The following is a 16,658-nucleotide window of genomic DNA, read 5'->3' on the forward strand; positions in this document are numbered from 1 at the left end:
CCCACTCTCCTCCCATCATTTCTGCCTGCATCTCTGTGGTTTTTCCACAATGCTGCCGATACGGTGCTTAGAATTACGCAATAGTGTTGCCCCTCCCATCCTCTCTCTCTTTCCCATCTCTCTTGCTCCCTCCCTCGCTTGCTCGTCCTGATATTAATGACACAGCTATCTGAGGCAGCGGCAGTTCCCTTGCGTGCTCTCCTCCTGCAGGCTGCGCTCATTCACACATACATACTCCTAAACCAATAGGATACTGGACTCACATTCACCTATACTTACTATCTACAGCTGCAGGCACAGACATACACTCACACTGCATTTGGAGAGTTTTTGCAGTTATTTCAGAGGGAGCTGCGCATTCTGACTTTAAAAACACTTGTTTCTTTTTTGGAGATCTCCCTCAAAAAATGAGGGCGACTGTGATTTGCATATTTGCCAGTCTCTTTATTACAGCCAGTCAGGCAGTGGACTTTCCTGTCAACTCACACCAGCGATGGGACCCTAGAGGAGCTTTCCCTTTGGGATCTGACTCTGGTACCCCTGCCTCCTGCCCCATGAAACTGAGACCCTCCGGCCAGTGTGGGAGCAGCTCAGGGGTCGGGGGAGAGGACGGGGCAGAGGACTGCCCTTACCAGCTCACCCTGCCTCCCCTCACCATCCAGCTGCCCAAGCAGTTCAGGCTGCTGGAGAAGACGATGAAGGAGCTGCAGAGCCTGAAGGAGGTGGTGAACAAGCTGAAGAGCGGGTGCCAGGAATGCCGTGGCATGACACGGGGCAGTGGAGCTTTTGGAAATCAAGCGGACCAGGGACAGGTTCAGAGAGACACAGGGGAAGAAGTGAGGGTGGATCTGATGGGGCAGGAGGTGCAAGGTGGGTCGAGCCAAGAGGAGAGGGGAGACGGGATAGTGCCTGGAGCTACTGTGGATGTTGCTGGAATTGGGCAAGGCTCCAATTTTGGGAGAATTACACCAAGCCCGAGCACGATGCAGGAGATGCAGGTAAAAACAAAACAAAAACAAGCAAGAACAGATGATTAACACTTGAATGTGTGAGATTTTACTAAGGAAATAAAATTGAAATTTTCAGATAAAACCACTATAATGTATATATTTTGCATTTTCAGTCAATCTTACATCTATTAATTTTATTGCTTCATTAGCAGAATGGATGTTTTTTGAATAGTACATTTTTAAACAGAAAAGTAGAAAGAAGTAGACAATCCAGTGGCACTGCACCAATTCCTATATTTCAAACAAACTCTCAGAAACTTTGCATCATCACCACCCTTGCGTCACTGATCTACACAAACTCAAAAGTGCTTTGTTAACACTGCATGTATTATGTCACCCAAATCTGTTTAACCAAATGTAGCCAGCTGGAATGTAAACAGGTCAGATGTTAAAAGGACATGTAAAGTCCTACCGGGCACCCGTCCACCAGGGAAAATTCCTGGTATTGTAAACAGGGTGGGGAAACAGCGTCGGACAGCAGCCAAACGGCGGTAAATTTTTGTTCTGTGAGCTAAGTTTGTTGACTCTCACAGCCACTTTGGCAGACGTCCAACCATCACGCAGACTCGTTTTGTATTCCACAAATTCTAATTGGCTGGTAAAAGACAATGAAGGAGGCTGGTGACTTCAGTAATCCACCTGCTTTGTATTCTGTGCACACAAATAACTCTCCCTCTCCCTCCCTCTCATCGCTCCGGCCTTTCCCAGGTGAAACTGAATAGGATGTCAGCCAGCCTGCGCAACGCCAGGAGCCAGATCTCGGCTCTGCAGGGCCGCCTGGAGGGGCTCAACCTGCTCAACATGGACAACGTGCAGGCCATGGTGGACAGGAGAGTGGAGAACATCACCGGAGTGGTGAACAAGCTCAGCTCCACCTGCTCCACCCAGTGTGCAGTGCAGAACACGCCTCAGTGTAAGTCTGCTTTCTCTGACATTTATTTGTTCGGAATAAAATCTTTCCTCCTTTTATTTTGCTTCCACCTTTGTGCACATTTCATCTTTCTGGTATTTCAATGTGTATGCATTCTCTTTGTCAAAAAAAGTCCTTTCTTTGTGTTTTCTGTTGTGTTATGGTCTATTCTCTTCTATCTTTTTCAAAAAGATGCCTCTCCTCCTCTTTCTCCTGCTCTCATGTTTTTTTTTTTATTTTTGCCATCTCTCTCAGCATGATATTGAGACAATTTCATATTTGCTTCTCTTCACTCCTTTTCTTTCCATTCCTTCAGCCCATCTGGAAATACAGTATTATCCTTACTCATGTGATACAAATGCTGAATTGTACCAATTATGATATTTTAAAAAAGTGAATACATAAATTAATTTTGCTGTCTTATAGGAGCAAGCTATACTCTTTAGTTAATCAAATCATATCTATTATCCTAATATCACTGTATCTTGAAATCATCCAGAGAGCAGGAATGGACAGAGTGTTGTAATGCATCTCTTCTTTTCATTGCATAACATCACCACCAAGGGTGGGAGTAAATGCTAAAACGGCACTACTTCATAGCATGACAAAAAAAAGGCCTGGTTAATTAAAGGTTAATTTCAAAAGGAGGAGATTGACAGCAGGATAATTTTGAATAGTAGCTCAAGACTAAAAAGAGACAGACACAAACTGTTAATCTTGCAAAGTTGATGGGTTGGCCAGATTCCATGTCTGTCATCATGCAGATCCATCTTGCAAGGCTTCAAGCTGAAACGTTCGTTCCTGGTCTAAGTATGAACGGACCAATCAAGGTCGTCTGAGGAAAATGAGGTTGTAGCTCTGGGTGGGGTTTAGTTCAACTGCAAGCCTGTAAACAATGGCAACAGGTGAAGAGATTAAAATGGATGTAGCAGTTTAATCAGACCTTGACATTTCTTTATGAAAAGAAGACTGACTGGCTTTGGAAAGAGCCTGATTTAGCAACTGGCTCCACTGATAGCAAACAGCAAAAATGGCTGCCTGTAGAGCTCATCTGCTCTGATGGCTCATAATGAATCTGACAGACAGAAACATTCGTCCAGTCACCCTCTGAGATTTCTTTTAAAAGGTTCTGTCAAAGGGTTGACTGATATTGGATTTTCAGGAATGATATTGATACTGATTATTGGTAGTGGAGGGGACTGATGTTTGGAAGCGATATGCATTTGTTATGAAAAACACAATGACATTTATGTGGCAAAGGTAAATGTAGGTTGCATGTTGAGAAATGAAGGTAAATAAGCAATGTAGCACTATCTCTAAGAACAGCAAATCTGTAGCAGCAGGAAACAGGAAGTGATGCCGCAAACTTCCTGTGCCGAAGCCTCAGTGTTGATTGGCTGGTAGTTGTGTGACATCAAGCTGGTCAGATTGTGTTGTGAGTAGGATATTAGATGAGACTGTAGAGTTGAGGGGATATTTCAGTATTTTTCAAGTTCGGCTGAGTGAGGTACCTGGCAGTAGCAGGGGCATTAGCCTCCAGTGATTTCAGTGAACAGTGCTCCTTTACGGACCAGGAAGCTAGGCTATACTGCAGGGCTATTCAGTTAGTTTGGTATGGGGGCCAGCTCCTGAGAAACAATTTAAAATGAAGGGCCTGAGAGATATTTCATAGCATACAGTATGTGTAACCATTTTTACAGCTTCAGTCAATCAAACTGTTTTGGATTTTATCATCTGTAACAATCTCTTTGATAGAAGCAAGCATATACTTCTTGACAATCTTTGCAGTTATAAAAGGCTTTTTCTTTTTGCCTAAAATCTGTTCCACTAGTCCTGGTGCTGATTTACCTCTCTGGTGTTCTGTGCAATCCCCCAAAAAGCTGCCATGTCTTTTGGTTAGGGTTTAAAACATGAGGCCCACCCAAAAGTTAGAGCCAGTTGGGCTGTTGTGCTCACAAGATCATGACAACAGGCACTGACATGTGCATGCTGAGACATCAGCGTGAGAAGCAGTGCATGTGTCTGGCAGGAAAAAGAAGGTATGAACATGTATAACTGCAACACTTTGAGGTGGGACAAACAAATAGGGCAAATAAACATCATCAGTGGTAATGTGAATACTATAGACATACATTTTCACTATGAAAATGATGTAAATCATCTTCAGTAGTCTACCTAAAGGGCCACTAAAAATGACCTTTGGGGCCCCCAGGGCCTCCAACCGAATAGCCCGGCTAAACATGGTAACAGATGGGTACAGTTTCTCCGTAGAATTTAGCGAGTTTTTGGAAAAAATTAGCTACCTAACAATGTTGGCCCAAACGCACACACTATCAAAAACTTTTGAAGAATTTTGATTTTTATCCAGAAAGCCTCTGTGGTTTTGTCTTTTGCAGTGCAGGCTGTGGCTACTAATTACGTGCTGCTGCACTGCAAAAAAGTTACTTCTTGATAATGCATAGGTCTGAGCCAACATTGTTTTTGGGGCCCATTTTTACCAAAACCTTGCTAAATTCTGTGGAGAATCTGTACCCATCTGTTACCCTGTATAGCCTAGCATCCTGGATGGTAAAACCAGCAAGTCCTTCTTAAAGGAGCAATGCTCCTTTATAGTAAAATGCAGATACCAATAATTGGCTAAATGCCAAATATTGCCATCAATAATAATCCAGGATGATAATCGGTCTAGCCCTAGTTCTGTCCTTCCCAAGCACAGACTATGAGCTGCCCATGCAACTGATATGTGAAAAAGTGTCTGACATTTCAGGTTAATAAGTGAACTAGCTCATCATCGATGTATTAACATATCAGTTATCATGGACCATGTATACTGTATTGAAACATATCGTATCACATTGTCTCATCTCCTAATGTATCATCCATTGTCTTGTATTGTAGTGTTTCATATTATATTATATTGTTTGTTATAGTCTTGTCTCTTCTTGTATTATTTCTTAAGTTACCCTCCTATTCCCACCCCTATTGTTCACCATGTTTACTTGAAGAAACTTAAGCTATCAGCAGCAAGTCCTGCATTTTGTTGCTTTCTGAGACGAATCATCCGGCACAAATCAATCCAATCATGCCTAAGTGGACACTTTGACTTGTAATCTCTACAAATAGCTCAGCTCTGGGTGTTCACCTTCACCCAACGTGGCCTCTCTTTCTGGGAAAGAGGAAATGAAATCTTTGAGGCTGACAACGACACTCACACTGAAGCACGCACGGTGGCTTGTTTGTTTCGACATGCCTTCTCCATCAGCTATATGAGAAATATTACAGATTTGGCAAAGACTGAAATAACCATATGAGGAATTGTCCATTTTCTTGAATACTTTGGGTTCAGTACCATCCATATGTCCTCTAAATTTGCATGGGAGTACCTCATATGGCTAAGTGCAGGCATCGCAAAAATTACGACAGCTAAATAACTGTAGGTTGAGGTCATTCTTCGCACGAGTGAAGTGTAATGACAACTAGGGTCAGAGTGAAAATTCAAATTACCTCTTATATAACTATTCAAGAGCGCTGACATTCCTACGCTGTCCATATGGACAAACTCAAAAAGAGGGAGGGAGGGAATAATCACATACTACACTCGTTAACTTAATGACAAATACATTCAAAGAAACACATTTCAATGGTTTCTCAGAGATCTCTGAGAGTGAGACTAATAATAGAAGCTGCTTTTCAAACTAGCTGAGCATAACAAACTGTCTCCTTACATTGATGTAAAAGCTTATTTGGATGAGGTTGCAGTTGAAAGGCGGGCTACTTCTCTGTCTGAAACTGAATTATATCCTGGTATTGCATGAGTGAATGTGACACTATACTGGCGCTTTTATGTTAAAAACATGCTTATTTCTAAGTAGATTAGCTGGGACAGTGGTGTGAAGGGAATCCCTCCTCTCTCCTAAAGTTGCCTCTCTTTCTCCTTCAGATCTTGTCCTCTTTCCCTTTTACACTTATCCTCTGTTCTTCATCACTTTTTCCCAAACTCCTTTTCACTTCACTTGCTGTTACTTTCCCAATCTTGCTCTCTTTTAATCCCCTTTCCGAGTGCTGTCGTCTCTCTCCCCCCCTGCCTCTCTCTCTTCCTCTGGAGGTCATGCTCTTGAGTGCTCATTCCTGCATAAAACAACTAGCTCTCATTATCTCTCCACGACAACATGAGGAGTAATGTGGGCTAATTTCCCGATATTAGTCACGGGTGGCACATGGGGTCAGCAGCATTTGTGTCTGTGCATCAATCTTTCATGTTTGACTCAAGAAGAGGCAAATCATTTGTCAAAATAGAGGATGGAATTGTTCCTACTTGCTCTGAAGTGGATTTTAAGAAGAACACAAAAATAGCAAGAGGTCTGCTGATTTGCGAGATGAGTAATTGATTTTTTACCATTGCTGCCTTTGCAACAACGACGAATTACAAAAATTAAGACCAAGAGATGAATGACCACCTTATAAAATGAGGAAAAAATGTACTAATGTCAAACAAATCCCATTTACTCTTCACTATAAACTATAAAACAATGCTAAATTTATGTCCCTATACTTCTGACTATACACGGTATATAAGGACTTATGGTGAAAAATACTTTCCAGTTATTTATTACAAAGTGAAAACTGCTTAGTAGAGCAATTCATGCTGTAATGGCTCCCCAGACTCCTGAATGCTGAAACCATCTAGCTGCCAAACTGTGGCTGAATCATTAATCTAATTACTTGTTAAAAAGAGATTTGCACAACCAAATTATAATTCAGTTTTTATCCAAAGCAAGGCATGTAAGCATAGCTAAAGGTATTAAAATCTTATATCGGATAAAAATGGCTTTTTTGGGGTCGTCTTAAGCTGTTTTTGTGTTGTAAGGGGGTCATTTGAGAACAAATTTCACCACTCCAAAACACTGTACATGGGATTTAGAAACTAGCCTCACTAGCACAGCTCATTAGGCTACACTACACAGAGAGCTCTAACATTTACACTTGAAAAAGGCATCTAAGGACACACTTTTTCAAACTATTCTGCACTACTCTCAAAAACAAAACAGAGCATATGCTTGTATAACACTGGCATAACTTACTTAGACATTTAAGTAATGTAGAAATGCAATTTCACCGTCAAGTACCTTTGTCAAGATGCTTTTATCACTCACAGCCTCGTAAGCATTTATTCCAACCCCTTTGCCAATTTCCCCACCCTGCTGCAAGCGCTATTCTTCACTTTCACTCCTGCAAGACATACAAGAGCCTTGAGGTGAATGGATAGCAATTTGTGTTGCTGTTCAGCTACATTAACTCAATTATAAACAAAAAGAATGGACACCCGGTCGAACACATTGTCAGGCACTGCCTGACTGCGCACCACATCCTCGAGGAAGGGTGTTGCTTTTTCATGAGTTTCTGTCAAAACAGACAGCAGTGTTTGATATGTTTGTGGGGAGAGAATATACTATCACTTTGGATGTGGGTTTCCTTCCACTACAGCTGCTAATCTGAGTTAACAACAGGGAAAGTTTCCTCAGTAAGAGTCCTCTTCCTTTCATGTCAATCATGGATCTGTATGCAGTCAGTCAAGCAAAGCTGCAACGTGGTTTTAAAGCAGAGGGGTGTTTATTAAAGCATGTCAGCCTTATGAAGTTAGTAAGCAAGCAAGAAAGCAAGCCAATTAACCAATGATTTGTCTCAATAGCTGCCTGAAGAGTCAGTCAGCCAATCAGGCAGTAAGTCATGAGTAAGTGGCTGATATCAGAGTTATTTAGGTCAGGCATAGTGCCAGATGTAGTTAAGATGAGACCGCTCTTGTATGTCCTGGGAAAGTGACGGTCCAGTTGGACAGATGGGGACAAATAAGGAGAGGAAGATGTGAAGAGGAGGAACTGCTTTCATGAAGAAGGCTATGAAGGAGTTTGAATGCCAAGCAGACACAGCTGTTAACGTGACAAGGTTAGATTTTTAACCTCACGCTCTACTGCTTTCTCTAACATCTGCAGTCATTCTGCATATTCTGACAGCAAAATACAGTAAATGGCTGGAGAGTCAGGGAGAGGAAGACAAAAGTCTACCCTTGCAAACTGCAGTCAAGGAAACAGTATTTTTTTAGTCAAGACTTCCCCTCCCTGTTCTCAAAGAAACCTGACGTCTCGGCCTCTGTAATCACAACATCCCCCCTTCTCCTTGCTCTTTTTATAATCTACCAAACGCCTAAACAGATTTAACAGTGTGACAAAACTGTATCAGCAGCGGAGTGCGCCAAAAAAACTCTGCATGTAGCCTGCCCAATGTCAGGATGATTTTAGCCCCAGGTGCCGAACATGTAGGGAGGGGGTACGCCTCTCTAATCCACTTTTACACTTTCCCACGTTTTGACAAGTCTGTTCCTTTCAATTCCCCAAATGCTAACTGACAGGGGCCTTTGGACCTCGGTTTCAGGCTAGGGTCAGTGGCCTGCAGTGCGACACAGGGGATGGGAGCAGGAGTTTGCAAAGTAAGTGAGCAGGTATAAAAAGAACAGGGGAAAAGTAGAAGAGCTGAATGAAATGAGCCTGTGGTGCTGCACAGTGAAGGGTCTATGACTTTTATCCTACTAAAGTGGCTTTTGTCCTTCCCTTTCTTTCATGTCAGATATAAAATGTGATCTTTAAGACGAGACATTATGTAGAGACGCGAGAGACAGGCTAAAGTTTTTCTAAAATGCTGCTGAAAAATAGGATTTGTTCGATGCTTGATGCCTTCTGAACTCAAGCTTGATCCCTCGAGGAACAGGGGAATATTCTAGTAACAGATTGGCTACAGAACATGCTGAACTACTTTGTGATGGAATAAACTGCCCCGGAAATTAATGCAGGAATGAGAGCATCAGAATGGTCAAAGCTGGATTTCTCCCTTACTTATCGCATTCTCTTTCTCTACCCTTAGCCTCAGGGACTTTTTCAATTAATGCCTCATGGTTGGGCAAATAAAAGATTGAAAATCACACAGCAAGTCCTTTAAACACCGCCCTGTCTTCTTTTTATCTGCCTTCTAACAGTCATCTTGGCCCCTCGGGACTGTTCAGACTACAATGTGATGGAGGTGAGGAAGAACGGTGTGTACCGTGTGACCCCTGATCCTCGCAATGGGACATTTGAAGTCTTCTGTGACATGGAGTCCTATGGAGGAGGATGGACTGTGATACAGCAGCGACTTGATGGGTCTGTGAGCTTCAATCGCACCTGGGCAGAATACAAGAAAGGCTTCGGAAACCTCAGGTAATAGGCTTTAGTGACATATTTTCCCTCCAAGTACATCTTAAGATAGGGGGAAAACTACTGCTTTAACTCAAAGCCTGGAAAGGCTTAGAAATAACTGGTTGTCTTGTAAGCCTTTGGAAAAATCTAACTTGTATTCTTTTATTTAACTGGAAAGAATGTATTTCATTGTGAAATATGGGACATATTTGAGAAATAGAAATAGATATTTTGGAAAAACAACAGTGTAATTTCCTACTGCTTGTACACAGGATTACAGGCTCAAACAGGATAAAGGTTGTGAGTGGTTGGGTTTACACCAGGTCATGTAAAAGATATATTAAGGATTATTTGTCTGCCTGTAGGGCACTGACAGTGTTTATTTATCATAGCTTTGCTCTCTCTATTCTTAAACATCAGAGTAACCCTTTAACAAAAGCATGAAAACTTCAAAAATAACTTGGAATTGCAGGTAAAAGCAAGTGAAAGTCAACAGGTTAAAGAAAAAGTCCAAGCACAACAAACTGGAACCTACCATATGCTCAGTTAACCAAAGGGGTGCACCAAATTGATGCAAACTGTTTTGAAATAAAAATCAAATTTTAAAAGCATTAATTTAAGATTCTTAACTTACTTGTGACAAGCAAATGTTCACAGTTGGCACCTAAAGTCACCCAAGAGCGCAGGAACTTTAGCAGAATTTGTTAGCTAGAAAACAGCTTCCCCCTTTCTCTCAGTTGAGCATGCCTGCTCAATCAGAGCCTAACGAGGCCCACCTGTTTCCACTATGACTGATTACCCACACCTGTTCTCATCACTGATTGTCACATGCAAAAAAACAACAAAATTAATCACAAAATAAGCCAAAAAAATGAGAAATTTCTGAGTAAATTCAATTATAGATAAAAACTAAAATACTAGAGTGAGTAGAGGAATGGTGAGTCACAAAGGAAAAAGGTTACAAAGCATCCTTCAGCACTGCCTATATTTTGTTATACAGCAGCACCTCTACTATCAGTTGATTCATATTTTTATCTTTATTCCCCTCTCCTCTCCTGGCTGAATTTTATGAGGGAAATAACCCAGGATACCTCTTGATAACCATGCCTACAGATCCAGTATAACCTCCCTTTGAAAGAATAATATCTCCTCATATATCTCCTTTACTGTCACATCTCCACCTCCCTCCGCCTCACCTGCAGGAATAAATAAATTCAGTTTGCATGTATTTTCTAATCAAGTGTACAAGCACGTTCACAATCTATCTTTGATTTCTCCCTCTCTTTTCTCTTGCTGCTGCAGAGGTGAGTTCTGGCTGGGCAATGACCACATCCACTTGATGACTAAAGCCAAAGACATGGTGCTGCGTATTGAGCTGGAAGACTTTGAGGGCGTTCGGGAGTATGCAAAGTATGATCAGTTCTATGTTGCAAATGAATTCCTGCGCTACAAACTTTCTGTCAGTGGATACAGGTGAGAAATCAGATTATAGAAGCAAACATGTGAGATCAACTTAAATAAAAGGGTTCAATCTTATAGTTTGATTTTGTTTATAGTGGCACAGCTGGGAATGCCATCAGTTTCAACAAGCACTTCAACCACGACCAGAAGTTCTTCTCCACACCCGACCGTGACAACGACATGTACCCCTCTGGAAACTGCGGCGCCTACTACAGCTCCGGCTGGTGGTTCGACGCCTGCATGTCCGCCAACCTAAACGGGAAGTACTACCACAAGAGGTACAAGGGAGTCAGGAACGGGATCTTCTGGGGAACATGGCACAACATGTCGACGGAGTACTACCCCACCAACTACAGGCAGGCCTTCAAAACAGTCAGGATGATGATACGGCCCAAAAACTACGCTCCGTAAAAGGTCGGGTAAATATTCATGAGTATAGCCAGAGGAGATGAAAGATAAACATAAAGAGAGACAGACAGAAATGGAAGTCAGAAACTCATACACATAGTCAGTCATGCATTTGCACACATTTACATATGCATACGTGTACACCGAAAAAGACTATAAGCTCTGTAGACAGTTTGAATGCAGTAAAAACAAAAAGTAATATTGAAACCGAGCTGTACTTTTCCCCTTTTTAGTGAGTGTGGCCTTCAAAATGTTGAATTAAAATGATTCCAATAAAGGACAGTGGACTATAAATGATGATGGACTAATAAAAATATCACCATACACGCTGTGTAAAGGCCAGCCCCCTATAGGGGCCATAATGTTATATGGAGGGTTACTGTGGGTGATTTTTCAGTTTCTCTGACATTTCTCCACTTTCTGTTCTGCTGCCTCCTGATATAAACCCAGCGGAGATGCCGCACAGCACACAGAAGTAGTAAAAGGTAATGAGCTATCATTTTCCCCGCTCTAAATGGTTTAATAATTAAAAGCAGCCACTCAAGTGAGGTATATGGAAGGTACTGTAATGATACAGCTTTGAGTGGGACTGAAATTCATTGCGAAAGACTTCACGCTGGATGTCGGAGTCCAACTGTTTAGGAAGTGTTTTGTGCAGCAGTGCAAAAGTAATAGTTTCAGTGTTGTTTATTTAATAACACTGAGGCACTTCCACTAATGTATCATCATCCTATACAATATTAAATATCCCACTATAATAATATGCAGCCTGAGACAGATTTCTATTGGATCACTCCCAAGCGCATCCAGGATTATTGATGCTTCAGTAAAATGTTCTTGACAGCAGCCTCTGAGAAGGGCAACACTGCAAGAGAATATAAATGCTCTAAATATTTTTTTCAGTCCTGATCTCTTGCTGCACGTCAGTATGGCACATTTTTGGATGCCACACACCACTTTCTACATGTTTAAAACAACAAACAAACAAGAAAACAAAGCCCTACCAGACTCATCACTTGTACAATACTGCTGCCTACTGTTAGAAAACTGTATTGCATCTTTTAGTCCGTTCTTTCCACACTGTGAATGGGACGAATGAGGAATGTTTTGCTTTAAGGACGTGTACAGTATTTATTTTATTTTGTGAGATATGACAGCTTTTATAAAATACATAGGGCATACAGAACAAGGTTCAGTGATTGTTGATATTTGAGCAATGATAAAGATTGTGCATTGTTGTGACCATTCATAGTACTTACGTGTGTATTTAGAGCTTTGTGTGTGTACAATATTGATCTTTTCTATCATTCATATTCAGCTGTCATGCCAAAAGATATGCACTTTTTATATCAAAAAATGAATAAAGTTGTAATTACAAGGCAGTGTGTGATTTAGTGTTTTTGAGTGGGTTGAATCATTGTGCCTCATCCTCTACAGCAGTTGCCTTTGATGAATTCAAATTCAAATTAAAAAAAAACTTTATTTGTCCCCGGGGGGCATTTAAAGGCACATAGAGCAGCAAGTAAACAACAATATAGAAAGTCAACCACTGCACATAGACAATAAGGCTAATGTTCAAAGTGCTAAAATACTAAATATAGAAAGTAGCACTACTAATGTATACAAAGTTGGTATAAATATGCAGCACTCTAAGGAGGTTGTTGTACAGCATTTAGGGTTCTTTAACATCTTTGAAAGTGTAGGGGAAATGGTGATGCATGGCCATAAAAGAGTTAATGAGCTGCTGACTCATAAAGCAATTCAATAAAAGAATGAGTTCCAATTAACCTCACACAGGTTTAATGATCAAGCTGTGGGCCTATGAGTGCATGTTGTTTTAACTGTGTATGAGGTACAATTGTTATATCATATCGAATTCAAAATAGAGCATAAGCGACATGCCAGATGTTGAAACACCATTTCATGAAAAATATTAGCTCATTCTGAATTTGATGGCAGCGACACATCTCAAAAAAGTAGGAACAGGGTCATGTTTACCATTGTGTAGCATCCCATCATCTTTTTAACAACAGAATATAAATGTCAAGGAAGTGAGGAGACCAGTTGCTAGAGTTTTTGGAGAGGAATGTTGTCCCATTCTTGTCTGATGTTTAATTCTAGCTGCTCAACAGGCCTGGGTCTTCTTTACCGGATTTTTTTGTTTTATGGTGTGCCAAATGTTTTCTATTGGTCATTGTCTCACTGAAATGTGCAAGGCCTTCCCTGAAAGAGATACTGTCTGGATGGGAGCAAATGTTGCTCTAAAACCTATGTATGCTTTTCAGCACTAATAGTGACTTGTGTTAGTGCCTGCCCACACCACAGGCACTAATGCAACCCCAGACCATCAGAGATACAGGCTCTTGAACTAACAATAAGGGATGGTCCCTCTCTTCTTAAGTCCGTGGGACATGGCGTTCGTGGTTCCCAGAAAGAATTTCAAATTTTGATCAATGTGACCACAGAACAGTTTTCCATTTTGCCTCAGTCCATTTTAAATGAGCTTTGGCCCAGAGAAGACAGCATTGATTCTGGATTGTGTTCATAGATAGCTTCTTCTTTGCATGACACAACTTTAACTTGGATTTGTTTTTTTTAATGCACCGTGCCTGAGGGCCCGAAGATCACAAGCATGTAATATTGACCTTTGACCTTGCCACTTGTGAAAAGAGATTTTTCCAGATTCTCTAAATCTTGTGATATTTGTTCTGTAGATGGTAGGATATTCAAGGCATTTGCAACTTTACATTGAGGAATATTTTTCTGAAATTGTTTATATGTTTTTGGCAGATTGGTGAACCTCTGCCAACCTTTACTAATAAGAGTCTCTACCTCTCTAAAATGCTCATTTTATACTCTGTCATGTTACTGACCTGCTGCCAATTAACCAAAGTAGTTGCAAAATTATTCCTCCAACTGTTTTTTAATATTGGTTTATTAGTACCACTTACTTTTCCAGATCTTAGTTGCTCCATCCCAACTTTCTGGGAGATGTGTTGCTGCCATCAAATTCAAAATGAGCTAATATTTTTCATGAAATGTTAAAATGTCTCAGTTTCAACATTTCATATATTGTTTGTGTTCTATTGTAAGTTAAATATAGGTTTATGTGACTATAAAGTACAAAAAGGCAACAGTGCTAACCATTGAGTGTAATCATTTATAATTCTATTACTTTTAAGGTAATGTTCTGAGGTAATATGATCTTACTCCAATTATACATTTTTTACACCACAACAATTTAGCTGTAAAATAAAACTGAGGGATGTTTATACTCAAGCCTTCTTTTGCATTAGATCCTGTGGACAATGCATAGTGGAAAACTTAAAAACCTTATCACAGGTTAAGTAATCAAAGTTAACACTTTCCTGAAACCCCAAAATGTGATTTGTCTCCCACCTTAAAGATGCTATTTAAAAAAAATAATAATTTAACAAAATATGTTACTTACCTCATCTAAGCACTGGAAAGCAGGACTATCAGAGACATCAGTTCTGGTGGAGGGCTGCTCATGTGGGAACGAAGCATCGGGTGCAAGAGCCACCAGAGGGATGTCGTCTTCCTCTTGATCTTTGAGCTCCTCTTCATCTCTGCAAGGTCTGCAATCCTGCTGCTCCTCAGACAGACTCACTAATGTGAAACACACAGAAAGGGACAGGATATTGACCAGTCTGAAATGGTAAATACTAGAGACAGGAGAAACACTAGCAAGGGAACAGTGGTTTAGAGGAGGAAAAAAAGGTCAGTTTACAATTACTATTATTATTACTATATTTTTTCATTATCCATGGTCTACTTTGAGAAGATTTGAGGGAATGCCAGGGATGGAAAGTAACCAATTACTGTAAATTTACTCAAATTACTACAATTGAGTAGCCTTTTGGCTTTTCTGCTTTAATTTCATAAAGTGAAATCAGATATCCTTTTATGCCAGTATTAAAATCAGGCCACATTTTTAAACTATAACACACACAGACACACACACACAAATAAAATAAAAAAAAAGAAAAGAAAAAAAAAGTAGACCCCCCCCCCCCCGGCAATATTTGGTGCAAAATTACTGCTGCTATTGTAGCCTGATGTATTAAAGAGGCTAATTCCGTCACGTGACAACATTGGCCTCACTTAAATCTTAATGGCTAACTTTTTCAATGTTTAAATGGTATTTTAAACGGCACTACTGTAGTGCAGCGACTATTACATAAAAACACATATAGAGGCCCTCTCAGGCATATTACTCCCAAAAAACTCAAACATCTCCCGCTATTTCACGTTTAACTATGCACTCATCACTGTCACAAACATTTGCACTTAATTAAACCCTACAGAAGCTAACAAGCTAGCAACGTGTTTGTGCCCAAGTTTATATGACTAACAAACGTAACAGTAACAATGCAAAACTCTTACTCTTGACCCGTCGCACGCCTTTTCAATTCTCCGTGACTTAAATCGCAAAGATTAACTTCCAAGTGGCAAAATACAGCTAAAATGTACGTTTGGAAAACTCAATCACAGACTTCCTTTGTACTTCCCTGTGGCGGTTTGAAGTTACCATAGTAACGACGCAACACGTCCCTCGTAGTGGCAGGTGGAATCCTTCATATTCAGTGATTATCCCATCACAAACGGCTACAAATATACCCACATTTCGTCAGTTGTCTTTAGTAGACATATCCTAATTGTCTCTTGCTTCTTAGAGACAAATCTTTAACAAGAGCACTCAGGAATCTTAAATCCACGTTCACGCTTGTATTTGCTTGTCCAGCAGGTGGCGGTATTTAGTAATTTACTGCAACACATTATCAACACGTGTCATTCATTGGCCACGGGCAGCAGCATCAAAGGCTGTATACGTTGAATGACTGCACAGGGAAAATGAAAAATCATTCAGCTGACCTGAATCCAAGGTGAAGGACATGGCGATGACGTAACTCTGCTTTTTCTCTGTTAGTTATTTTCCCACAGTGAACTCTGGGAGCTGGCATGGTCCATTTTTCACTCCCTGGAACAGCTGCGAGGATGCGTTATCTCAGGAATGTATGTGCATGCCAAAGTGTATGCCTCTTTTGAACAGTATGCATAAAAGAGGAAGAGATACCTTTAGACTTTTCTGTCAATAATTATTAGCAACATGATTTAACAAATGGGTGCTACGTACATCCTCCTCTCTATAGAGTGGAAAGCTCTTAATCCTTGTCATTGATTTCAAGGGGATACATACATTTCCCCTTTAGCATGTTCCTGGTTTACCTTGAGTTGATTGGCTGTAACACAAATAACCTTCAAAGGGTGTTTTCAGTGTTATGGTAATTCTAGTCTGAAACATACCATATGGTAGGGCATATGCTGCAGGTATGTGCATTAACCATGCATTATTGCATGCTCTTTTATTACAAAACCCTGCACAGTTTAGAGTAAAACTTTGATTAATCAGCCTTATTTGGCTCTATCTGACCATCTTGGTGTACTCTCCCATTCAGTTGTGCTATTTTGGCAGAGGACAAATTCTATTTCTGTGCCTAGAGTCAACTGAAATGGCATTATTTTTCATCAAGTATAGTTTTAGTTGACAAATTACCCATGCTTCCATGGTGCAGCTGCTGCCATGCATTCTAAGACCGTTGCTCTAAGCCAAAACATTAC

At 40.6% G+C, this 16,658-nt stretch overlaps 2 protein-coding genes across 5 annotated transcripts in view; one reads left to right on the top strand and one right to left on the bottom strand.

Moving 5' to 3' along the window:
• The window catches only part of ccdc146 (coiled-coil domain containing 146), a 77,095-nt gene extending 61,541 nt beyond the window's left edge, over positions 1-15,554 (bottom strand). For 3 of the 4 annotated variants that reach the window (XM_041780644.1, XM_041780643.1, XM_041780645.1), the window contains exons 1-2: positions 15,423-15,554; positions 14,467-14,645 (exon numbers count right to left, since the gene is read on the bottom strand). In XM_041780644.1, the coding sequence (XP_041636578.1) occupies positions 14,467-14,645; position 15,423 (180 nt within the window). In that variant the 5' untranslated portion in view covers positions 15,424-15,554. Of the gene's footprint in view, positions 1-9,780; positions 10,441-14,466; positions 14,646-15,422 lie in introns of those variants that run through there. The other variant, XM_041780646.1, reaches the window with a different exon arrangement.
• fgl2a (fibrinogen-like 2a) lies at positions 169-12,393 on the top strand. Its single transcript, XM_041780649.1, has 5 exons — positions 169-998; positions 1,719-1,923; positions 8,948-9,167; positions 10,449-10,619; positions 10,703-12,393. Exons 1-5 carry the CDS (start codon positions 408-410, stop codon positions 11,016-11,018), a joined length of 1,503 nt encoding a protein of 500 aa, XP_041636583.1. The 5' UTR covers positions 169-407; the 3' UTR covers positions 11,019-12,393.
• Positions 15,555-16,658: the final 1,104 nt, after the last annotated feature.

The sequence above is a fragment of the Cheilinus undulatus genome, linkage group 23 (assembly GCF_018320785.1).
Source record: "Cheilinus undulatus linkage group 23, ASM1832078v1, whole genome shotgun sequence".
NCBI lineage: Eukaryota > Metazoa > Chordata > Actinopteri > Labriformes > Labridae > Cheilinus > Cheilinus undulatus.